Here is a 25,938-nt window from a genome sequence, read left to right as displayed (position 1 = left end):
TATCTGTTCATGGGGCCATCTTTTCTCAAACAGGGGATATACCAACAGCTTAGCTTACTTTTCATCTTGCTGGAATCCTTCATGATTGTCCTACTCCCATTTTCTTCTTCATCATTAACCCCTAGACCTACCCCCCAAATTAGCAGCAGGTTACCATTCCCTCTCTTGATTCCCCTTTCCCCCCTCAATTCAGGTTTCTGCTCAGCTACCTACTAGCTTTGTTCCAGTCTATGCCTCCACAGCACATTCCCTTGTCAGACCACAAGATACTCTTTACTCCTTCTCTTGCTTTGCCCCTCCTCCCATTTCTTGGTTGGGCTAGGACTCTCCTTGCGGCTGTCACTGAGGCCATGAGTGCATCTTGGTTGCTTTCCACCTGTATGACTTTGGAACAGGAGTTCTTGGATTTAAAGGTTTTGGATTCTCTCATACACTACTGGTAGAAGTATAAATGGGTAAAATGACTGGTGAATAATTGGCTGGTTTCTAGGAAAATAGAAAATGCATATATTTTGACCTAGCACTTCCACTTTCTAAAATCTATCTTCCACAAATACTTACATATTTGCACAAAGGCAACTGTACAAAGATGTTCATGGTAGCACAGATTTGCAGTTGTGGGGGAAAACCCTGAAACAACCTATATACCCATGAACAGGGGAAGGGACAGGTGCAGTAAATTATAGTACATACACACTATGTCATACTATACAGTCAATTCAAAACAATGAGGTACATCTGTATATTCAAAAGTTTGGTTTCACTGTTAGTAAGCTGTGTGGTCACAGGCAAAACTACTACATTTCTGTGTCTCAGTTTCCTTATTCATAAAATGAGGATAATAGTAGTACCTCCTCTAGAAGGATGTTGTGTGAAAAGACTGAGTTAGTTTTGAAAAGTACTTTGTAATTACTTAGTAAAAAAAAGTCCGTATTAGCCATTATTATTACTGACAGAGAGATATCTATAATAGAATAAGTAAAAACAACCTAGATTTTGTAGTCCGACAACACATTCTCTCCAGGTGAATGGACAAATATAAGTGTTTGCAAAGGTCTCCAAACAGTGGCTTTTCCAAAGAGAAAAGGAGACTTACTTTTTTTTTGGGGGGGGGGGAACTTTCATTTTTATCTTTTTTTTTTTTTAAGATTTTATTTATTTATTCATGAGAGACACAGAGAGAGAGAGAGGCAGAGACACAGGCAGAGGGAGAAGCAGGCTCCATGCAGGGAGCCTGATGTGGGACTTGATCCCGGGACTCCAGGATCACGCCCTGAGCTGAAGGCAGGTGCTCAACCACTGAGCCACCCAGGTGTCCCTCATTTTTATCTTTATATAGTTCTACATTATTTGGTTTATTTACAGTGAGCTTGTATTATACCTATAAGTTTTTTTTTTTAAGTGGCTGAAGCTATTAAAAATTGAAAGAGACAAAAAAAATGCATGTGGCAGACCACACACACACACACACACACACACACACACACACACACACAGGTGTGGAATATATGCTCTCTCATGATGACTTGCTGTTCAGCGGCCCACAAGAAGTGGGTGTGATTTGGACGTACAGGGCTGGGTGAGGTGGCCAGGGAGGCAGTCCAGGAGGGTGGCGGGGGAAGGAGCTGGGGCTGAAGCTCCAGGAACCTGGATTCTTGCACAAGAGGCTTGTTTGCTGCCCCTGTAACCACTGGCAGATTCAGAAACTACTAGAAGGTGAAGAACTCTGCAGACCAGCAAGCCCAGAGGTAAGCAACTTTTTTGTAGAAGGGCAAACTTAGGAAAAGGCAACCTTTTGTAAAGGAGCAAATTCAAATTTAAACCTTAGTAACAAAGTTCAGTGGCTGCAAAATTTTTTTTTTGATTGGATGGTGCAAATTAAAATGGGTTTATTAGCAAGTTACCTGGCTAGCTCAAATCACTTTCAGAAAAAAGTGTTGACAAAAATGCTTTTTTTTTTGATTGGATGGTGCAAATTAAAATGGGTTTATTAGCAAGTTATCTGGCTAGCTCAAATCACTTTCAGAAAAAAGTGTTGACAAAAATTTAATCTTTATAAAACATTCACCTCTACACTTATTTGAGAAACTTTTTAATCTTTCATTCCTTATATCTGCATAAAGCTTTGGTTCATCAAAAGTGCATTCCTGTTTATATTTTCATTTCATCCTTGAAGAGCTCTCTCTTCTTATCATCATCTGAGACCCCCTAACTCATAGGTGATATGTGACCCTGGGCAAATCTCTTCCTCCCTATCTCATTTTCCTCATCCAGGTAGCTAGTTATGTGGCCAGGGACTACTGCACATGCTGGTCATCCTTAACAGCACTACTTGCAGCAATAATCACAGAGTGTGCAACATATAGGCAGTGTGCTCGAAAAATAACAGGCTCATGGTAAACACAGTTCTGGACCAACTGCAGAATAGACCCAAGGGTCAGAGAGGACTGCCCTTTCAGCTGAACTAAGAATATTCCAGGACTGCCACTGCAATGAAGTTTAGCACTTTTTCTCCCAAAATTTAAATGGGAGAGAAACATCTTTTCATGCTCAGGTACTTTGGGCTCAAGGGGTCTGCAGTATCTTCAAAACTATCCTATCTCATGAGGATAAAGACATTATGGTAAAGAAGCATCATCCTTGGTTCATGCTCATCTTGATTCTGTGATGAGCTTTTTTTGAACCAATCACTTTCAGGTTCTTATCACAATGGCAAAGGTCAGGAGTAATAAGCTCTGAGCTAAGAATTAAAATGTCTAAATAAATTATCAAACTGAAATCAAGACACAGTCAATCCTTGCATCTTTGTTTTGCTTATGATCCAGGGCATTTTGGTAAAACCAACCGTTTTGTTCAACTATGGTAGAACAAATTCTAATAGAACAAATTCAAACAAAAAATGAGCAAGACCATTTGATGTATTAACATCTTTTGAATAGGTGGGACTTGGAAACGTAAAAAATATACAAGTTCAAAACATCAAGTGGCACATATTTTTGGAAATCAAGCCATATTCATTCCCATAATCTTCTGCCACATGTGCTTTTCTAATTAATTAAAGCTTATTGCCAATGGAACTAAAGCATGTAACAACTTTTTATCCTGTATTGACCGTTTCTGAGTCAAACTCCATAGTTGTCTCTCATGTCTACTTTCCGGAATGAATACAGGGAGGTCTTCCTAAAATAGTTCCATCCATCACCAAGGTTACAGAATACCATGCCCTAACATGCCCTTAAAAATGATCTTGTTTCCTTCATTTGTGGAAATCCATCAACAGTCTAGACTATTGGATCAGCATCCTAATGGTTAGTTCAATTAATTCATGCTCAAAAAGCAAACAGAATGGTATATGAAACATGCAGATCTGATCATGCCACTCCCTTACTTAAACCTTCCAATGGCTTCCAGTGATCTTATCAGGGCTTAGGAGGTCCGGTTTGATCAGACTTTGCCAACCAACTGCATCATTCATGATTCTCTAGCCACAAAACAGAAATTGGACAGCACCCTTCCTCTCCCAAGTCTTGGTTCATGTTGTTCCATAAATTCCCACCTAAGCCCCCACATACTTTCCATAGACTTCCTCCCCAGCAAACACCTCTTCATCTTTTCAGCTGAAGTCAAGTCTCTTCACTTTAGCCTCCTAGACATCTCCTTCAAGCACTTATTACAGCTATAATTAAATGACGTTGTATGTGATGTATTTGTTTATTATATGTTCGCTCAGTGCTACCTTAAGATCCTTGAAAGCAGGGATAACCTGTTCTTCATTCATCTCCACAGCTAGTTTTGTGCCTAGCATAGAGCAGTGTTCAGTGAACATTTGTGAATCAATAAATGTTATTCTTGTATTATGATCTTCTAGAACAGAGGTTGGCAAATTTTTTCAGTTTGGGCCAGATGGTAAATATTTTAGGTTTCGTGAGCCACATTTGGAAAGGGCCAGATAATAAATATTTTAGGCTTTCTGGGCCACATGGTCTCTGCTGCAACTACTTAGTGCTGCCCCTGGAGCTTGAAAGCAGTCACAGAAAATGGATGTGCATGTATCCAATAAAACCTTACTTATGAAAACTGATGGCAGCTGGATTGGTCCAAGGGCTGCCGTATGCTAACTCCTGTTCTTGAGCCTTCATTCTAACATGAAGATCTTCACTCCTTCACTAGTTTCTCCCTTGAAAAATAGTTTCATTTTATTTGAATTAAAATCTAAAAAGAAAACACCAACCTCTTCCAGATGTTTGGTCTTCTGCAGAATCTGTTTGTTCAAGGAGATGACTTTTCGACGATGTAGTTGGGAGGTTCCTAATTTTTCTGGACTTTCTTCGGCTGACAGCTCAGACTGCTGTGGGAAACAGGGAGAGTAAGCCCAAAGGATTTAATTAGCCTACCTCAGTGTACATAAGACCGACCCATCCCTGCTCCACCTGGGCAGAGCACTACTCAGCAGCCTGTCACGACTAAGCCAGCGCAGCCATGGGGTCCTATGCAAAACTCATGTCCAGATAAAAGATTCTGACACAATGACCAAGATCCTTACAAACAGAACCTACATTCCTGGCAGAGAGAACAGTGTGTGCAGAAGCAGACGAATATATAACTGTAGTTACATTGGTATCATATAGGCAATAGGCACCATCAAAGGGTTTTAAATAGAAGAATAACATGGTCATATCAATATTTTTGTAAGACCACTCTGGAGTGATCAAGAATGATGAAATGATTCACTTTCACTGAAGTACTATAAGTATATGATCAAAAAGTTTAACTGTCTGGAGCATTTATAATGAAAAGCAATGGCCTATTGACTTATTTCTCCCCATCTGTGGGTCCATTGCCTTTTAACCATTTCTTATTTCCTCTCTTTGGTGTTCACAGAGGATAGATTTGAGAAGGATGGAAGATGCTGACTGGCCAGTAGGAGATTCCTGAACCGAATGTGAAGAGGGGAGGGAGAAAAAGGGTTGAGCAGGAAGCTGAGATCTGTCAGGACTCAAAGGGAGAGATTTCTGGGTAAATGCAGCAACAGCACTGAGAAACCATGCAAAAGAGGAGGTAGCTTGGTATGGACACTGAATACAAACATCAACCTCAAGACAAATTAAAAGGTCAATCTTATTCTAACAGGAGTCCTTTCAATACTTCTTAGATGATCACAAAAAAGCTTAGATGAGCGCTATTAAACAAATGCCCATTTCCACATTTCCATTTTTTACTGGAAGTAAAAAAATGTTTCAGACTAAGCACTGCCCAAATGCAACACAACTATTTGGATATTCAATTTTCCCTGCCTGTTTTAAAAGTGATCATAAGCTTGAAAGTCTGGAAGATTTGCCCAAGGGGAAAAGAGATGGGAAAGTAGGGAAGAGGAGAAATTGGATGGAATAGTCACCATTTATTTTGGTTAAGGATCTCCCTGAATAATTCAGCAGCACTACTAACAAATGATGAGTTTTTGCGGCTTAATGGTTCCAGAGGTGGGGAACAACCAGCAGGATACGGCTGCATAAAACAGTAAGGAACATCGCTTTCCATCTCCTGGACTGATGGGCCATAAAGGAACTAGAAAAACTAAGCATTTGGTATTGAACATATCTAGCCTTGAAACCTGGGACTTTAGAAAATGTCAACTAATGCACTCCAGCTTATCTGAATCTCTGGGAATTGGAGTTAATTTTTAAAAATACAATTAATTTGGTCATATTAAGATATCCACACCTGTAGTCTAGGGAGGGAGAACTGTTTCTGAAAATGATTTAAGTATAAAAAAGGAGGCATTGGAACGACCACTCCCTCTCAATTTCCAAATCACTTGTCAGAAACAGAATTATAATGAACTAATTATATCTCCTTACTTTTACGATGTCATGAATTATGCTATTAATTTGGCCATTTTGGCCTGCTATATATTTAATAGCTTTTTCTTACAGTTCATCTTCAGATTTGGGTTTTAACATACAACTCATTCCTGGACACTGATTTTCCAACATGTCTCTGGCATATCCTCAGTACATTTAACTTAGCTGGTAGAATTACATAAGCCTTCTAGCTCATGATTTATTGACATTTGAAATAGAATTAATTCCCCATTCATTAGAAGTAACCCCAGGTTATGTCCCTGATATCAGGACTATCTTGAATATCCTGACCTCCTCCAACTTGCCGGTGTGGCTCTGGACCAGGCTTAGTTGTGGGCAGGCAGGCTCCAGGGGATCAGTGTCTCGCTAACCCTCCAGACTTCCTCCAGTCTGTCCGGGCAAGCACATACTCCTTCAGTGCTGTTCTGCACCTTTGACCTGGCTTGGATGGCGTCTCCAGTTTTCAGCAGGTTTTCCTGCTGATGAACTGCCTTTATGGCCAAGGTCCCAAGATAATGAAAAGTGCATTTGCCACCCAGCTTCTTCACCTACCTGACATACATACAACTTTGTTTTAAAATCAAGACCTCTGACTTCACTTCCAAGAATGCTTCTTGCAGGAAGATCAGTATCTATCTTGATATCTGGAAATAAGGTTTCCAGGCTGGTTGGCTATCTTTCTTTTTTTCTCTCTCTTTACAATCGTTCTATCTAGATTTAATTTTTAGCTACATGGTCCCTCAAGACCCTCACAAGGGCCTTAAAGGTCAAAATCTTTTTCACGATAATACTGTCATTTTTTTCATTCTCATTCTCTCATGATTATACAGTGTTTTCCAGATGTCCTATGTCATGTGATAATATCATTGCTTTGATGTTAATATATAAAGCATTTACCATTGTTCTTTGTAAAATTAATTAATATGCAAGCTATTGAGACCTCAGTAGTTTTTAAGAGTTCTTAAAGGGTCCTGAAACTAAAAATTTTGAGAACCACTACTTTAAAGTGCCTGGCTCACTTGGGAATCATATATTGGTGCCAACCACAGCCTTATTAGCAAGGAGCTCCAGTCAGTGGAGTGGGCCCACCTATCCCTTATATAACACTGAGAGAAGAAAGTTCTTTCTGATTCCACTCTTTTACTAGACAAGCAATTCAGAGAACCATACACAGAGAGAGAAAATACTTACAGTGCACAGAAAGAACCTTGAAGTCACTATACAAACTTACTGTATCTGTTATGATATATGCCCTGAGTAGACATGGGTTTTCAAAATCTTTTCTCTTATTTATAGGTAGCAATTCTCATTGCTAAGTGCAGTCCTTTAAATTTGAATCTGCAAAGCAGTAATGTACATTAATATCAGAACATTAAGTGCCATTTCCATATCTGACATTTCCATAGCCCAATTAAAATAATATGCACATGAACATGCCTATAGTTCATATGGATTTGTAGTTTCCTTTGTTTGCCTCTGAGTCTAGAGATGGTGCTATGCAAAGTGCTTTGTTTAAAAGGAAGTTATTTTTGTGCCGATATAATCGTTTATTCTAGAGCTGAACTGAAGAATCTTAACTAGTCAATGGAAAGCTGATAGCTCTATTTTTCAAACAGATTTTTTGTTAAGCAATCTGGAGATGAATAAAGGCAGAAACAGGTCTTTAGAGCATCTGGCATTCTGGTCACTAAGAGCTACAGTGAGAAGGAAATTAAAGATGACAAAGTTGGATCTGGAAGGACGAGACAAAGTTGGACAGATGGAGAACAGGAGAGGAAACTTTATAGTAAATTCATGACATAAAAATAATTTAAATCCTTGGGGCATCTTAACTGATTTCTACCTAAAAAGTGCAGTATCTCTCAAGGAATGCCAATCATCTATAAATATTCCATTTGTGTTTACACTGGAGGGAGGGCTAAAGAACCAATCTAATTTTGTTCAACAATTGCAGATTAAGAACGTGCTTTCAAAACCACAGTGTGGATTAAGACGACTTCTAGTGCAGATTCAATGTTTCCTAATAATTGACAGATATTCACAACTTCCACTGTTAGGGGAACCAGATTTAAATGTCATTCAATAATATTAGTCTGGTTCAAAATAGTAAATTCCCAAGAGAAACAAAAAATGATTACTTTAGCTAAAACTATATACTTTTATAATGAAAGAGACCCCAAAGGTTATCCACATATCAACCTTCTTCCTAAAATAGGAATCTCTCCTATATTACCTCTCCCCCCTCCACTAAACTATGGTCTCAAAGCTGTCAGTAAGAAAGATCCCTATCTCATGATATAGTTCTCTGTCCTGAACAGATGGACTTCAGTTTCTGGCACCTTGATGAACCCTTCTTGGTCATAGCAGGTTCCCAAGAGGGCAACTCCTCCTTTGTCCTGAATTTTTTTCCTAGCTCCACATGCTAATGTGGTAAGAATACTTTTCTGCGGTGAGTCACTGATGGGATTAGAAACACTCATATCTACATGGATTAGCAATCCTGCTGGTTCTACTTCAGGCCTGATTCTTCTAACAAAGTAGTCAGTGTTTCCCAGTTGCTAAGGTTCCCATGATCTCCTAATCTCAGCAAGGTCCCTGGAATGTGGTATCTTTCCTCAGTCCCCCCTTAAATTATTCCTTTCCATTTCACTTCAACTGGGTATATTTTTAAGAAGTCATTTGTTCAGCCTATTTATTATCAGGAGAAGTTCAATTATTAACTTCATATATACAACCACTTTGCTTTGGGCACATACTGACACTTCAAATAACAACACAAACCAAGTAGCAACTGGTATCCATTTGAGATCAGACAGATTTTATTATTCTGTAATTTGTTTTTATGGGTCGACTGACCCCTAACTAGGAGCTCCTGGAGGCAGCCTCTACATCTTCCTCCTGGCTCTGCCCTGCTCCCCACATCTGATGCTGCCTAGGACACAGTGTGAGCTCAACAGGTATTTGTTGCAAGAGGAAATCTCTCCATCTAGAAGCTCAACTCTATCAGTTCTCTGGCAGAAAAGAAGTCAGGCTGAAGACTTAAATATCTCCAAAATGATACCATTTTTTAAAGATCTTATTTATTCATGAGACCAGGGAGAGAGGCAGAGACACAAGCAGAGGGAGAAGCAGGCTCCATGCAGGGAGACCAACATGGGACTTGATCCCAGGTCTCCAGGATCACATCCCAGGCTGAAGGCGACGCTAAACTGCTGAGCCACCCAGGCGCCCTTGATACCAATTTTCTTTATAAATGTTTGAAAAAGCTAACTGGAATAGCCCTAATTGGAAATATAAAACTAGGGTAGAGAAATAACAACACAAAGACTGTTACCACAAGAGAGTGTATGACACATTAACAACTGAGTCTTTTGGGTCAATCTCATCCAATCTAGTTAGACAAATTCCCTGAGTGAAAGCTGGCCATTGTGTGTGCCCAGCATCCTTTGATTTATAACAGCTCCTGTGGGGGACCACTATCACTTATTCTTTCTTATTCCAGATGGGATGCCAATCAAGAGGCTGGCCACCGCCTGGCCAGAACAATTGGCCCACAGAGGAATATGTGACCAAGCCATGCCAAACAGAGAGATCATCCTTAGGACTTTACACACAGAAGGGGAGAGGGTGCGAGAAGACTGATAGGCCAGGTGACAACAGAGAGAGAGACAGAGTGAAGCAAGCGTAGAGAGATGACCGACACAAGGCTGTTTAAGTCCCTGGGACTCTCACAATCATGGACCTCCTAGTATGGCAGCTGATAAAAACTCCCTTTTGCTTATCCCATTCTGAGAAGCTTCTATCATTTGCAAACAAAAGGCTCCTACATGGCATACTGTCCAGGTTAGCAAGTGGCAGAACTTAAGAGGTAGCTTTCTTTCTTTGCTGGTTGCATCATAGTGGATATAAATTATCATGGTAGAGAGGGACAAAATCTACTCTCATCACATGTGGTTGTTGTTTCTCTATGTGCATTCTCTAGAGACTTTCTTTCCTTTGTGTTTTGTATGTGCTTCCCTGACCATATACCCTGACCATTACTTCTTTTTGGCTACACCCAGCTCTAATTACCTGAGCTCCTCCACTCCCTCAACTGCTTCCCACATGGCCCCCCACCCCACCGTGCTACAAAAAGATACAATTTCAAGACAGTCTGTACTTCGGATTAACTGCCAGATAATGGTCCTCAGAATCAAAAAGTTCAGAAGCAATGGTGCCAGAATTTCTTAATTGCTGGAATGGAAAATTTCCAAAAGCTATTAAGAAAAAAAAAATTCCTTCCACAAATAAGTCCTTTGATGGCTGAAATTCATCAAGAAGTTGACAGTCTAAGGAGTTATAGGAGATTATTTTCCAGTGATATGAAAAACAACACATGCACACACCTCAAACAGAAACTTCCATAGCTTCCATAGCTATATGATTGTGTGTGAGTGCCTGGGCCACAGTATTTTCATTTTACTTATTTCTGTAGCTAGTTCCCAACATGACCTGGTTTCTTCTCTCTACCTAGCCCACAGTAGGCAGCTGTATGGTAAAAGAATCTAAAAGGGCTTTGTCGCTGCAAGACTGGAAGGCAGACACTAAGGATGGCATAGGAGGCCTTCCCTGCTTTGCCCTACAGACACTCTACCTTGCCAAGGAGATAGGTTTCAAAGTCAGACAATCTAGGTATGTAAACCTAGAACTTCTTAGCTACGTGATACTGGACAAGTTATTGAACCACCCTGATCTTTAGTATCTTCATCTGCAAAATGGATATAATATCACATGCTTACATATTGAGCACCAACACTGCCAGGTCCTTGGCAAGCCCCTGAGGTTACAAAGAGAAGTAAAATGTGGTCCATGTACATGTAAACAAGTAGGTTCAACTGTACATGAGTAAGTATAATGATGAAGGAGGCAGAGGATTATAGTAAGGAGGGGACACACGGCTCTGAGAATTAATGAAATAATTCTAGTACAGAGGAGATAGATTCTTTGGATTCCCTAAGACAGAGCTGTGCCTCTAAATTTACAAAATGTTCTAAGATTCTGTCTCAGGGAGATGTTGACCAAGGAATGATTTAGCTGGCTGTCAAGTAATAGTGGCTGAAATGGTACACGGTTGGTTAGTATGTGGGTGGCATTAAGGGAGAGTCCCTTCTTGCCCTTCTAGGGACCTGGCATCTTCCCTGGCTCAGCTTCCTTCCCTTTCTTCTGGCTCAAGCTAGTGGGGGATAGTAGAGCAGAAGTGGGTTTTGGACAGTCAGGCTTTTTAAGTGTTCTGCAAATCACAGTCATAGACTCTCCTTCCCTATGCAAATGCAATGAGCATATTAGACATCAACACCAAAAAGCACAGTGGTGTCTCATCTAGCACATTCTGGGAAGGGCGTTACCCTTCAGGGAAAAACAGGGAGATGGCGCTCCTTGGCCGAGAGCCTACATGAACTCATGAATTATATATCTGGGAGCTTCTTCACATTCCTCTTCCCTGCTGCTTTACAGGAACTATATTCAATTGAGTTACATATCTCAGAGACTTGCTTTGAAACATATGGATTATGTATCATGTTATGCTGTTATAAGAACTTGTGAACTTTACAAATCAAAGAGAAGCCTGCACATGTGTTTTACCACATTTTTATATCCTAATGCTTGTCAACTCTCCAACTTGTACCAGGCAGGCTGTTCAATTCACTCCCCGGTCACAAAATCATTTTCATTCTTTCATCCTTCCAAAACTATCTTGTCCCTTTTCTTCACTAAGCAAAAATCCATCCTGCTTAAAGCCTAATTTGGGTTTCTTTCAAGTTTCTCTGATGGCTTCCCTTTTGGGCATCCCTCAATCCCATCTGCACTTCTAAGGACTTCATTTATAAAATCCTGAAGGTAAGGGTATGGATTTTGGATAAACTACCAGTGCCTGGGATTAGCCCAATTTATGGCAGTAAGATTAAGTGAAAAACACATACATCATGGTGGACAACCCTACGAAAACACCAACCTCTCTGCCTCCTGGGGTTCAGGCCTTTGTGTAAGCCCCTCCCCTGAATGGGGGTAGGACCTGTGACTTGCTTCTAACCAAGAGAATACAGCAAAGTTATGGGATATATGTGAGTACAGGTACATGGCTACGTTACATAAAACTGTGATGTCTAGCCTATGAGGAGGTGCTAGATGCACTTTGATGAAACGAGTGACAAAGTTGGGGAAGGCTACAAGTCAGCAAGGAATGAGGGCAACTTCCAGCTGGCAGCCAGCAAGAGCTGAGTACTTCAGCCAACAGGAAATGAATGCTGCCAACAAACACATGGGCTTAGAAGTGGATCCTGCCCAGGTGAGCCTCAGAGAAGACAGCAGCCCTGGGTAGCACCTTCACTGTAATCTTGTGAGAGTCCTAGACAAGGAACCCTGCTAAGCTGTGCTCAACTGCTGACCCACAGAGACTGTGAGATAATAAATGTGTGCTGTTTTAAGCTACGACCTTTGTAGTAATACTGCTATGAAGCAATAGATAACTAAATATACAAACAAAGAGAAAAAAGTAAAGCAGTCTCTGGCATTGAGAGCCAACCTGGCATTCTCAGCAAGGCCCTGATATTGCTGGGAGCTGCCCTGCACATACTGGGTTCTGATGTTAAAAAAAGATAATTCCAAAGAATGTCAACATCACACAAGGTCTTGAAGATGAAGGCAAAAACATGACCCCTCTGTAATCATGTCTGAATACAGATAAAACCTAATCATTCTTCAAATTACCAAAATGACCAAACATCCCCCTATACAGGCTAATATGAGTATACAGCTTTAAACTTGATTCATTACCCCATCTTTTATAATTTTTCCTCCTATCTTATAAAATTTATTTAGACACTCATTTATAATAGAATTCCCCTTCCTTAAAACATTCTGTTCACAGAACAAAGCCCTACTTTCTTGGTCCTTCCCTCAAATCACCTAAAACAAGCCCAAATTCTGTAGTAAGTCTTTTTTTAATACCTCCTTACTAAGATGCCGTATGGCTCCTCACTGGTGAGTAGCCTCCCCCACTAGCACCAGCAATAAACCCAAATGTTCAACTATAGTGTTTTCCATGTGGTCTCTGGTGGTAGGCCACTGGCAAAACAAGAGTAAACAATAAAGCAAACAACAACTACAACAAAGTTAAATATAACTTCATCACGGAATTTGCACAAAATTAGGAGTAAAACCAAGAAAATAATAAAGAGTCCATATACAGTTTAAATTAGATAAAAACCACAAAAATACAATAAGCTATCTCCATGTGAGTATAAAGAAATTATTAATAAATAGTATTAGGGTAGTGGATAGGAGGAGGAAAATTAGCATGGATCCCATTTTAGATTAAATAAAAGTGAATTCCACATAAATTAAAGAATTACACATAATCAGGAAAAGATGAGCTGAAATATAATGGATTATTTTATTGGATCCATGGAAAAATGATAACCCTGTCATCTGCAAACAATAACAAAAAGATACACTGATTTAGGTATAAATTCCTTATTTATAATGAAAAGCAATACAAAAATAATGGCCAAGAAATACTTCGTGAAGAAATATATAAACCTAGAATATAGACTATATTCAAATTTTCAAGAAAAACACCACATATCCAAAAGAAATGAGTACAAGGAATAACAGATAATTTATACAATAGAAAATAGAGCAAACAAAAATATGGAACCATGGTCCATCCTCTCGGGTGCCATTTTATAGCTACTAAAGTAGCAAGTTAGACAAATGAACATTGGAAATGTAGAGCCATGGTGAAGTCCTTTCATCACTGACAGTATTTTATGTTGTTACAACTTATTTGTAAAGCAACAAAGAGTCATAATCCAACATCCAACTCCTAGTAAACCTTTTAGCAGAAACTATCTGCTCAGTTTACAAGAGCATTATCCACAACGGCAAACACAACTTAAAAGTCTAACAATAGAAAAATGTTTGATGAATTGGGCTGTATTAACACATGGATTATCTAGTATTCAAATAACTGCAAAGGCTAGAAGCATGGAAAATGTTCAGAATTTGATGAGACAAAAACGAAAAAAAATGCAGACTATAAAAAAGTAAATGAAAGTGACCATTAGCTGAATAGCTATCATGTGCCAGGCACTGTTGGAGGCATTTAGTCATATTTCACCCCAATGTTTTAAGCAAAGTAATGTTATTATCACTTTATAGAGGGACATACGAGGACAAAGAGGGATTAAGCAAATTGGTCAAGATCATATAGCTGGAAAGTAGAGGAGACAGATATGAATCAAGATATAACTTCATACACTGTCTTTTTAACTATATCACCCTTCCTCTTTCAGACATACTTGATGGCTGCAACTAGGAACAACCATGGATATGTGGGACTAACCCTGGAAGGTAATATGCAAATGAGATGATTGTAACATGGGAATAGGATTAAAGGCAATTTAATTCTAAAAATCATCACGTTTAATGCTTTAAGATATACATATATGATGCAAATAGCACAATCAAGCAGTAAATTCTGGACCTCTAATTCTCCATGAGAAGTTTAATTATATATGTCCTTGGAAAGAGATCCATCCAAAACTACTTCTAATGTCACTCTTTTCTGGCAGAATGGGATGTAGGTAGAGAGCTGCTACCTGGGTATAGCTGCTGGTACAGGGTATAGATCACTGTAAGAGGGTAAGGAGAGGAAAGTTCAGGGGATAAGAGACCCAGAAGGAAACGTGGACATGCAAAGCTAACTGGGGAGAGAGGTAAACTTGAGGAATCCCAGGCAAGGAGGGGCATACTACCAACAAAGGAGAGTCGGCCTGCTTGTTTTCCCCTTAAAATAATCTGAGCTCCTATCTGCCCAAGGGGGGTGAAGACAAAAGTCAGGGCCCGCACTGTGAGTGCATCTTCTAGTTGTCTTTAAAAAACAAACTGGATTTAGCAATGTTGTAGGGAAACGTAAGGGCAAATATAGACACTCTTGCCATCCATGTGTGTCAGACCTCACAAGAAACTTTCTTGTTGGGGCGCTGAATGAATCATTCTCCTCATCTACATTTTCAAGGCTTTTAAGCTGATTTGTAACTTCAAGAATTACCTAAGTCCTTTTTCCGATCAAATCTCAGAGGACACTTTGACCACTGTCACCTTGCCTGGGTGGCAAACTGAAACAGAGGACACTTTGTTTTTTGTTTTTTTTGACACTTTGGATTTTATGCAAGTTGGACTAGAAAACTTGTACTCAGAAGCACTGACTGGTAGGGGGGGTAGGAGAAACATGAGAATCGCAGTCCTAGACATTCTAAGCCATTTTATTCACTGTGTTACTCAAAAGACCCCTCACTTTGTGGGAGGTGACCACCTGCTGTGTTTACAGTAGGTCATAACTCTCAGTTCCAGGAGATATCCCTTCCCCAAGTACATCATCTGTGCAAAATCACTTCAGAAGAATATTGCACGGAGGGTCGGAGCAGAACTAATTTGTCGTCAAGGCTTCAGAGACAGGGAAAGCAAAGCTAGATGCTTCAACAGACATCAACGTTTTAGGGGATGGACTGAGTATGGCCAGGAAAGGAAGGATGTGAAACAATGCCCTGTAAATCTGATTTTACTGATACTACATCTCAGCTGGACCAGAATCAGTTATGTGCAAAATGATTAATCACTGTCTCCCTGAAATAGTCAAGGTCCTGCTGCCCATTCTTAGAATAGAAAAAAATCTAACACTGAAATATGACTTTTAGGCTTTAGTTCATTCTATACCCTTTTAATAAAGTGGGACAAAAAATTTTGCCTTGGGCTTGGCTGAGTTATGGGGTTTGTCTCCTAAGTGCAAAGCTTATTCCTCGACCCAATCACTGAAGTGAGCCCGAGTTATAAGAAGCTTGGTAGAGAAGGAAAAATGCCTGTGCTATACCTCAGACATCGATTTATCAGATGCGATAATCGCTCTGAGAGACAGGTTTTCTTTTTATATGTATAGAAAAATAGGCACTGTAGAAGAAAATTAACCAAGCTAACGGGCAAATGCTGACGGCTTTGCATGACATGCATGGTTTCAGTGACAAATGTCATTGGTGAATTACAACTTAACTCCTTCAATGCTTCGAGAGGGTGTAGGGACACAGAACAAATCCCTAGGGCATGACCTGAGGCAAAAGCTCCCGCTGGGCCCCCATGTACCTTCTCTGCATACTCGGACACAATCTGCTTGATCTCAGCAGAGCAGAGTCCCACGATCTGGCCCACGGAGCTGGCGGTGAGGCGGCTCTGCAATCACAGGGAGAGGGGGTTCTTAAGGCCATGCCTTGTCTTTCACAGAACTGGAAAATCTGAATGCTCGAAGTAGTATAGCAAAAACAACAGTCTTGGGAGGGAAAGACTCTAGCTTTTGTTTAGGGTATTCAACGGCAAGGAAAGTGGAAAACAAGCCTTGGGACAAATGTTAAGCCACCTCTCTACCTCCTGAGTCATTCGGATCATTGTGCCAGATTCTTCCTGGTCCCTGGATACCCCTGGGAAGTCATTCTTTACTCCAAATACCCCATCTCAGGGTCTCTTCCTGAGGGTCACTACAGAGCCTACAGGGAACCTAACGGCTGAGGACTCAGGAAAAAGAAGTACAAATGGGAGAGGAGTGGGAATCTTAGAACTTTCCAAATACCTCTTTACTGCCACCAGCCTTTCCTGCCCTAAAAAGGAGGGATCCTTTCAAAGCCCTTGGTTAATAAACCTCTTGGACAGGCCTTGAGCTTTGGAAAGACCAATGATAAATGCAGTATTCTACTTCCTACCTAGATAGCGTGGGAGGGAAACAGAAGGCAAGGGCTCGTCTGGCAAGGGTGGTTATAGGAGAGGCAGGGCTGGCAAGGCTCCTCTACAGAGGCCCTTGTGATGCTGTCCCAACAGGGACATCCCTCTCTCACATATGGACAGCAACACTACGCATTAGTAAAACAGTGTCCTAAGAGAAAAACCCCAAGGAAACAGGAAATACTGAGTGCTAAAAAGAGAGGGCTCTGAAGAAGGTAGTCCTTCTGGGGGTTAGCCCTCCACTGAGCAGCTCAGGGAGGTTCCACATCCCCACCTCCACACATACACACCCCAACACAGTCCCCCTTACCTCTTCATTCACCATGGCGGTCATCTTGGTCATCAGTGACTGAATACGCTGCTGGAAGAGGAACGGGGAGAGGTAACAGTGAGTGGACCCCAGTTCTAAGGCTTCCGTGATGTCTCTACATAAGACCTTTGCGGTGCAATCCAAGGGTTGTTTACTTGCTCTTTCATCATGAGCCTCATGGGGTGGGTGGTGGTGGGAAGGTGAGAAAAGTAAACTGAAAGGGAATGAGAGGCCAGCTAACAGCAGTTGGGGGTGGAAGGCAGCTGGCCATTTTGCAAAGCTGGCGATGAAAGGGCAATCCTCCCCAGATGACAGAAACAGAAGCCTCAGGGGACCTATGTGGGTTACACACCTCTTCAGCAGCTTGAAGCTCATCCTCCTCATGGGCATCAGCTTTTTCCGAAGCTGAGAGTCCTGTGGGAAGTGCTGTCTTCTTGTCCTCGGCCTGGAAAGGAAGATGCAAAAATAGCTGGGCACTGGAGAAGAAGACTCTAGAGAAAGGACAATGCAAAGGGGCACGAATCTGTGAAATGCAATACACAAACTGGGAGAGGTGAACCGGTTCCCTGACAAAGAGTGGGAAATCCAGAGACCTGAGCTTCCATTCCAACCACAGATGGAGCAGGTTGAGCTCCAGGCCTTACCCCATGTCTAGCTCCATTCCTACTCTGCTTGCTGATTAAATTCCTATCAGGTCACACACATTTGCCAGACTTGCCCTTTGAGGGGCTCCTCTCTGCTTTAATGCCTTCAAGAGCAAATCACTTTCTGACAGAGTGTTTTTTTTCTTCAAACTGCCAGTTGAGACCCATGGGTGGGACATCAGTAAAAAGTGTTTACCTGCAAGTACTTTAGCAGGTATGACCAGCATCTATAGAAATTAAACAAGAAGAACAGGACACATCAGAGCACATTACATGTAGTAAAGGATTAAGTACTGCTTTGTGAAACTTTTATTTTGGAGGTGTCTCTCTGTGTGTGTACTAAATCATGACGAAAAACAGAATTCTTCCTGCCAAGAGTGGTCAACATAGTTTAAAAACCACTGGCCTGAAGGATAAAAATCTGAACTGTTTCACCTGGTGATCAAGCTTTATACTCTGGACCCAGCCAGCATCCACTACCATACCACACCACACTCAAGACACCTAGATTAAATAAATGCTGTTCCTCAAACATGCACTGGAAGTCTAATGTGCCTGGTGTTAATTCCAGCTCTGTCTGCCACCAGCTGGTTGATGTCAGGCTTACTTTCTCTGGATATCAGGGTTTTCTTGGGTTGAAAAAGAGAACTGGTGGTCTCAGATACCCTTCGCAGACCATCTCAACTCTAGGATGCTTTTCTAAAACACGCCTATAATTGATCCCAGGGAACACTGTAAGTGCCTAACTGCTGGGTGTACAGGTAACCTCTGCTTTGGAAAGTTTCTGTTAGGTGACATTGTTTCACAGAAGATCTAGATTTGTACCTGTTGCTGTTGACCAAAAGAAACTTAAAAAGGATTTTCACTTTTACAAAAAAGGGTGAAAGCGAAAACAGTTTTCAGTGTGTGTTTAGCTGGGAGCCATTATAGAAGGAGCATGGCCCCTGGCAGTGACAGTGGGCTGCTGCGCCTCTTTCCCAGGAACGACACTCAGCATCTCAGCATCAAGCTGCCAAAGCTTAGAACTGTATCTGCGCATCTGTGCGTTACTACAATTTGTGTGTCTATTAGCAAGGTATAGACAGAAAAGCCTGAGTGTCTAGGCTTTTTGGGTCTAGGAAAGCTCAAAAATTTTTTCATATAAATTCATGGCAACTGCTTCTTTGCTTTACATTATTTTAACTTATAAAAGGCATCAGAAGTACACTCTACTTTGGGATAGTGGAAGAAACCTGTATCCATGGGGGATAAGACAAGCCCGAAGTGAATACTATTTGATGGGCATCGCATGACTTTTCCAATCATAGCTAATGCACCCAATACCCATATGTACAGACATTCTTTTCAGACTAAATTATGTATCAAACTGAATGTACACATAAAATTCTTATTATGTATTAGATGCTACCTGACATACTCAAATCCAGAGAACATTTTGCTTTGGGGGAAATGGCCATTTAGTTAAGAATAAAAATATGACTGTGGAAAAATTAAGTAATAAGAAAACCAAAAAAGAAGTTATCATAATCACTAGATGACTGATTGCTAATGAACTGCTACTATCAATGTTAAAATAGCTAATGCTATTAGTTATCTCTTGTGTGATGGGTCATTCCTAGTCCTTTACATCTCAGTCTTCATAACAACACTGTGAGGCAGTACAATTACTGCCTTTATCTTACAGATGTTGTGGACTAAGGCATGATGATTAAGTCCATGGTCTGAAGTCACAGAGTGAGGGGATTTGAAACCAGCCAGTCTGGCCTCAGAATACACGCTCCTAGTCACTATCTGTGCCCTCTACTGACTGAGACAATAACTACCCCATAAAGCAGAGGGAGGCTGGGAGCCACAGCAGTCTTCCAGGAAGGACTGAAGGATGGTGGTTCTGGACAGAGGAAGGGGGTGGGGCAGGAGGGAGCAAAGGGAGTAAGTGTCCCACACAAGAGACTCTAGGCATCTCATGGGGAGTGAAGAAAAAAAAAGGTACCCACAGATCTCAAACTATAGGACTCTACTTTTTAAGAGGCCACTGACAACTTTAGTTAGCATTTTATTATTTAAAAGCACAGGCTTTGATGGTACACAGACCTGGGTTCAGATCCTTATTGTGACACTTTAGGGGCTTGTGTGGTCTTGGACAAATCCTGGAGCCTCTCTGAGCCTTACAGCTTTCTGACCTTAGATTTTCTGAAAAAAGGTAGTAAGTATTTTCCTCATAGAGTTATTCAGGGAAGTAAGTGAAAAAAATACATGCAGAGTCCTGAACAAAGTGCCTGAGACACAGCAAGGATTTGGGATGATACAATGCACATGACTGCCCTACAGCTGACAATTAAGGATCATTAAGAAATATATAAAATAAGTAAAATTTGAGACTGCTCTGTAAAGTCAGAAACCCCATCTTGACTTACCTGATTTTTCCATACTAGGTTATCTTAGGGCAGGCTTGCAATATATGGCTGTGCTCTGCATCACTGCCAGCACCTTGCTCATACCTGTCTAAGGTGTCTCTCTCATGGTGTGGGGGGAGGTGCTGAGGGCCCTGAAGTTCATCTTCATACCTCTGGGGTTAGGAGAGCCTGTGGGACTGCTCCCAGAGCCATGACTTCCAATTACCCTTCACTTCCAGCCTTTCCTTGAGCCTGCTGCTTCAGCTCCCTGGCCCACAAAGGTGGCAGGCTGCAGATTTGAGGCGGGAGATGCAGTTGCCCAAAACAGCTGCCACATCCCCACTGCCCCGGGGTTGCCCAGGGACTGGAGCCTGGGGTGCCACAGTGCTGCCACCCTACTCTTGCTAACGCAGGTGGCCGGCCAGCTAGTCAGGGTTGGACAGAGGCAAAGGGGAAGGGCACTTCCATCTCTCAATGTTCTCTCCCATTATCTAGGCTTTTCTTACCTTCTCTGTTTTGTTCTGGCGGCTAAATCCATATCTCCTGCAGGCCACAAAAAAGGGGAGTTCGATTACTATTCAAAAGTCACACAAATTTGGTCAAACTATTTTGGTTGGATTTTTATATGAGAAGTGCCGAAGAAAATTTAGGCCATATGGTAACTGGAGAAAATGTTTTAAGTGCCTGAACCACAAACATATTCCACTGTTTTTCAATAAAGGGCCAGCCATTCTATTTGCCATATGAATACTAAAAATGGGAACTCTCAGAGGGTACAGAGTGCAATATTCTCTTTAAGTGCAACCATTACTCTTGGAATCAGGAGCTGCATTTCAGATGTAAAGTTTAGGCTAAAAGCCTTAAAACTTTCTGTATAAACAAATGCGAATGTGTTTGTTTGGGCTCAGGATGCTCTCTAATGTCTATGTTCAGAATCTGGAGTCTGGCCCATTTTTCATTCTCAAACACAGCCCAAGCACGATGCCAACAATGTTATGTTGTTCACTTCAGGCAACTTTAAACTCGATGAAACTCACAAATGCACTTTAATTTAAATTAGTTTTAGATTCTCTCTCTTTTTTTTTTTTTTTTTAAAACAAGTATAACAATGCAAAAACCATTCAACCTAAAACAAAAAGCATTATGCAAAGCACCCTAGCTCACTTACCTTCAAATAGTTCATAAAGAGTTAAAGTTACATGCAGCCATTTAAGAAAAGCAAATTAAAGACTCCTCCTCACCCCTCACTCATGCCATGCCTCACTAGCTGGGTCAGTGCACTGGCCTCTGGCCTCAAAGCACTCTCACCCCTTGTTTCACTCCCTATCCAGCTTTCCAGTGACCTCGTCTGCAAGAGTCCATGGCAGTCTTCTTCCCTCCTGGGCACCTTCATTAGGGTTTCCCTTCTATGGCTCTGCCTAGCAACTCTTTAGCCTCACTTCCTCACCTGACATGTGCTTATACATCCACTGCCTGACAGACAGCTTTGCCTACACCGTGCTATTCTCCTACTTTCCTATTCGTGCCCCACACCTCAGCTCTCAAGCCACCTCCTCTCCAAAAGCATCACCTATGCATGACACTCTGCCCTGGCCCATCCATCTTGTAACTGCTCATGTTCCCGCCAGACGGCAATCACGTCCAACTGTCTTTGGGCATGTCTGCATCCTTTTACCAGAGGGCATGGGAGCCACTTTTACAGTCTGTATTTCCAGTGTATGCTGAACAAATAAACTAAACATAAGTGGAAGAACATGAAGAAATCAACAAGCCAGAGCATGACCCGACATTGCAGTAGGCTGTCATATAACTGGAGAGACAACAGAGTGATAGCTGGGCACAGTGTGCCCACTCATTAAGCATCAATGTACAGGCACAAAGTGCAGCAGACTGGAGTTACATTCACAGTGTCCACACACATTTTCTAAAGGACCTTATGGTGGATTCTATGCATTGGTTTCACAATGTCTATTACATCTTTCTATACTGCAGAGGCTGGAAAACAAAAGACTTGACTTTCTTTTTTTGGGAGGGGAAGTGGGGAGGGCAGGGGGAGAAGGAGAGAGACAACCTCAAGCAGGCTCCACACTGAGCAGGGTGTGATATCACAATGCTGGAATCATGACCTGAGCCGAAATCAAGAGTTGGATGTTTGACCAACTGTGCCATCCAGGTGCCCACAAAGACTCTATTTGCTATATAGTCCCTTGTACCAAGGGTTTGGACTACTACATAGGTTCCACCAATCAGGTATGCTTCTAGGCATTCTGAATGTGCAGCAGCTGGATGAGGAGAGAGGGAGGGCATCAAGGGTGTGCTGTGCTGCTGCCAATCACAGAGGTAACCTGGTTCTGGGATCAGCAGCTGTGGTAGTGGCATCCTGATTTTGGCCGAGGTGGCACGGTTACTTTGTCAGCAGCCATGGCACTGGCTTCCCAACCCCACAAGGCTGATACCTAGCTTCTCCATGGTGGAGGCAGAAGCAGCATCCCTGGAGGCCCGGTTCTGATGTGTTACTTGGGAAGTGACCCTGGCTCAGCCTGGATCCCATCTCTCAAATCTTCCTAAGGATCCATGCAGTCAACTCCTTCTGCTGAACCTAGCCAGAGGGTTGTGTTCTCATCTGGCAAACCTTGACCAACAGAGGGTCTCAGCACAGTTCCCCACTCCTGGAAGTAACCTTGCACCTTGAGTGTTCCTTCATTTTCCAGACATTTAGTCTATGGAGACCATTAGGGCAGACAACATATCCTTAGGCAGAAGACATACCTCCATTTAAGGACCCAGAACTTTACACGCATTTTCCAAATAAAGCAGTAAACAACTAAATGTGAGTGACTCAGTGCCTAGGTCCCTTCTACTCCTTCGTAAAGACAGAGGTTACAGGAAGACCCAGACCCTTCTGATCACCCAAAGGCCCAAGTTAGGCACCAGTGCACTTATTCCACCAGGTACAATAATTACGTGTAATCCCATAAATCTGTTGAGCTCCTGGAGGGGGTGCTTCACTCATTTTTTAAACTGAGATATGATTCATATCACATAAAATTTACCACTTGAAACCATATACTTCAGTGGTTTGTACTTGATTTACTATCTGTGCAAACATCACCATTATCTAATTCTAGAATAGTTCTATCACTCCAGAAAGAAACTCCATACCTACCAGCAGTTAGTCCCAATTCCCCGTCTCCAGCCCTTGGCTACTACTAATCCATTTTCTGTCTTGACCGATTTGCCTACTCTGAGCATATCATAGAAACAGAATCTTAGGTGGCCTTCTGTGACTGGTTTCTTCACTTAGCATGTTTCCAAAGTTCATCCATATTGTAACATGGATTAGGATTTCATTCCTTTTTATAACTAAAAAGGACTTAATGACTTATCCCCCCACATGGATAAACCACACCCTTGTTGACATCTGGGTTGAACATCTGGGCTGTTTCCACTTTTTAGCAACTGTGAACAGTGTTATCAATGTTCACAGACAGCTCCATTTGCTTTTATATCCCCAGGACTAGGACAGTGCCTGGCACCTAGTAGGTACTCAATAAATGTATGCTGTATGAGTAGAGTCCAGCTGATTTTTCTAAAGGCCTCCTTCTTCATGTCACATGGTGACAATGCTTCCATGACAAAGAGCTGTCCTCGGCTGCCTATTAATGCCTGCCTCATTATGTTCACTGGTCAAGATGTCTCTGGGAGACTTCCATGTTGTTTGAGCTTCACAGGAGAACATGGCCTTTATGGCCTATCATCCCTCACAAAGAACAAGGGATGGTTCAACTTATTTCTACTACAAAGCATTTACTTCTGTTTTATCTTTTGTAGGTATGCTGCTCTATCCTCCTACCTCCCTATCCTCTTGCCCTGTCTGCCTTGCCCCTTCCTCACAAGTGCCAGCCTGATCTGTGCTGTCAGATACTTTAATTTGTTTCTACCTTTCCCTTTGTTAGCTCTGACCCACCAGTCCTGCTGATGTCCTACACTGTCAGCACCAACAGAACTCTGGCCTCTTACCACCCACTTTACCTCCTCATATCCTACACCTCAACACTTGATCTTTAACATCAAGGATATGCATCTCCTGGAACAGCATAGTCTGGAAAAAAATATATAATGAGAGCCAAATATATAACTTTAAATTGGCAGGTTCACATTCTCCAGTTACTCCAAATCAAGTTAAACTTTTTCTAATCACTAAATCAAGCACAAATCTTTAAATTTAAATGTAACTTAGTTAAAATTAAAATTCTGTTCTTGAGGCACTGTAGTCATATTTCAAGTGCTCAATACTCACATATGGCCAATAGCTACTATACTGGACATCACAGTTCTGGAAAACAGACTGACCTTCAAAAACAACTGCCACAGGACAAATTAAAACATAGATCAAATTATCTGGAATCCTGAACAAAACAGAGGCATTAAAAAAGCCCTACTCTGTTCTTTCTTAATTCTACAAGCATTTACTAAATACCTTCTATGAGCATGTCAAAGGCCTTACCATCTAAGACAATACACATACAGGTTGGGAGATATGTTATATTTCATTTACTAAATACAGAATGACTTCAAAGCAACTAAAATTAGTCTCAAATAGTGTGGATTAGGCTGATGCCAATATTATAGTGGTTGCTTCAAAATTCCACTGCAAGTCATTAAAGAGAAAACCATAGGCCCAAGGTACAATCACTTGCCCCTGTGACAGCAACCAGGCCTTAACTGCAGTTCAAACCCCTCCAGGAGTAGAATTTTAAGCCAATCAATCTGAAATTTCTGGTCAGCACCAAAGAAGTAATCTGTCATATGGGCCCTCCCTGACCTCCAAAGGAAGATGAGGTAATCACCTAACAAGACCCCTTCCTTTCCCTTTAAAGGAAAGTGACCTTACTTGAAACAATACTTTGTTTTCTTTTGCTAATAACTTCTTGCCCCACTCCCTTTCCTATAAAAACTTTCCATTTTGGACAGCTCCTGGGAGTTCATCTCTACTTGCTATATGGGAGGCTGCTGGATTCATGAATCACTTAATAAAGCCAATTAGATCTTCAAACATACTTGGTGAAATTTTGTTTTTTACCAGTTAAATATAACACACATAAACTGCATTTCCCCACAGTGGCAATTTTATATCACGCTGAGTTGTTTTAATTTAGCTCCTAAAAGCTGATTGGACCCATAATAAAATTGAAATATTACAGACTTGCAATTTTAAGTCTAAAATCAAAACTGTGAATCTTGTTTTTCCAATATCACGACATTTAAACAAATTTATCCAAACATAAACAGACACATACAGGTCCTTAAGGCCTTCAGCGTGGCTGACCAGGCTCAAAATCCAATTTTATTTCAGCAAGTAAGTAAAAAAGGTGGATGAAGCTGGAATGCTGACCTCAAAGTCAGATGCACTGTGGGCATGGCTAATGAGTAGCTTCAACCCCAAATAGTTTGAGACCTTCTTACTCCAGCAGTCAAAATACTTTCCTTCTTTTCAATAGGTGAGATACAGAGGAAACCAGAGGCACTGAGGAGAGATGGGTGATGTGGATTCCTAGGTGGGGATGAGCAGTTAACAGGTACCATGATGTCGACATTGAATGGAGGGAGAGGATGGAAGGGAGCGAGTCCCAGGGCCAGTGAAAGCCCCACCTTGCTCGACTGGGGAAGAGAAGGAGGAAGAATGGGTAAGACTTCTCAATGAAGTTAGGGAAGGGCTAGTCCTAGGGGCACAGAGTATAGGGACAAGGAACTGAAAGGGGAGGCGCATTTGAATCTACAGGGCATACTTAAGAGCATTTGAGAACTGAAAACTGTTGCTACTAAGGATGATGATGATGATGATGATGATGATGATGATGACAATGACGACAGAACCTAGAAGTTGGCATTTACTGTTTTCTGCACAGGACCAACTACTCAGA

At 41.5% G+C, this 25,938-nt stretch overlaps 1 protein-coding gene across 7 annotated transcripts in view; it reads right to left on the bottom strand.

Annotated features, from left to right (window-relative positions):
- CCDC93 (CCC complex scaffolding subunit CCDC93) overlaps positions 1-25,938 on the bottom strand; it is a 101,629-nt gene that overhangs the window by 34,753 nt on the left and 40,938 nt on the right. For 4 of the 7 annotated variants that reach the window (XR_013359114.1, XR_013359117.1, XM_077861426.1 and 1 more), the window contains 5 exons: positions 20,521-20,557; positions 17,330-17,422; positions 16,978-17,028; positions 16,038-16,124; positions 4,232-4,348 (listed from right to left, as the gene is read on the bottom strand). Coding sequence is in view for 3 of the 7 variants with exons in the window: in XM_077861426.1 (XP_077717552.1) it covers positions 4,232-4,348; positions 16,038-16,124; positions 16,978-17,028; positions 17,330-17,422; positions 20,521-20,557 (385 nt within the window). In the remaining 4 variants the exon portion in view is untranslated. The remainder of the gene's footprint in view (positions 1-4,231; positions 4,349-16,037; positions 16,125-16,977; positions 17,029-17,329; positions 17,423-20,520; positions 20,558-25,938) is intronic. The other 3 variants (XR_013359116.1, XM_077861429.1, XR_013359115.1) reach the window with 2 other exon arrangements.

Source organism: Canis aureus, chromosome 20, assembly GCF_053574225.1.
Source record: "Canis aureus isolate CA01 chromosome 20, VMU_Caureus_v.1.0, whole genome shotgun sequence".
NCBI classification, from domain to species: domain Eukaryota; kingdom Metazoa; phylum Chordata; class Mammalia; order Carnivora; family Canidae; genus Canis; species Canis aureus.
This window is presented reverse-complemented; position numbering and strand designations above follow the sequence as displayed.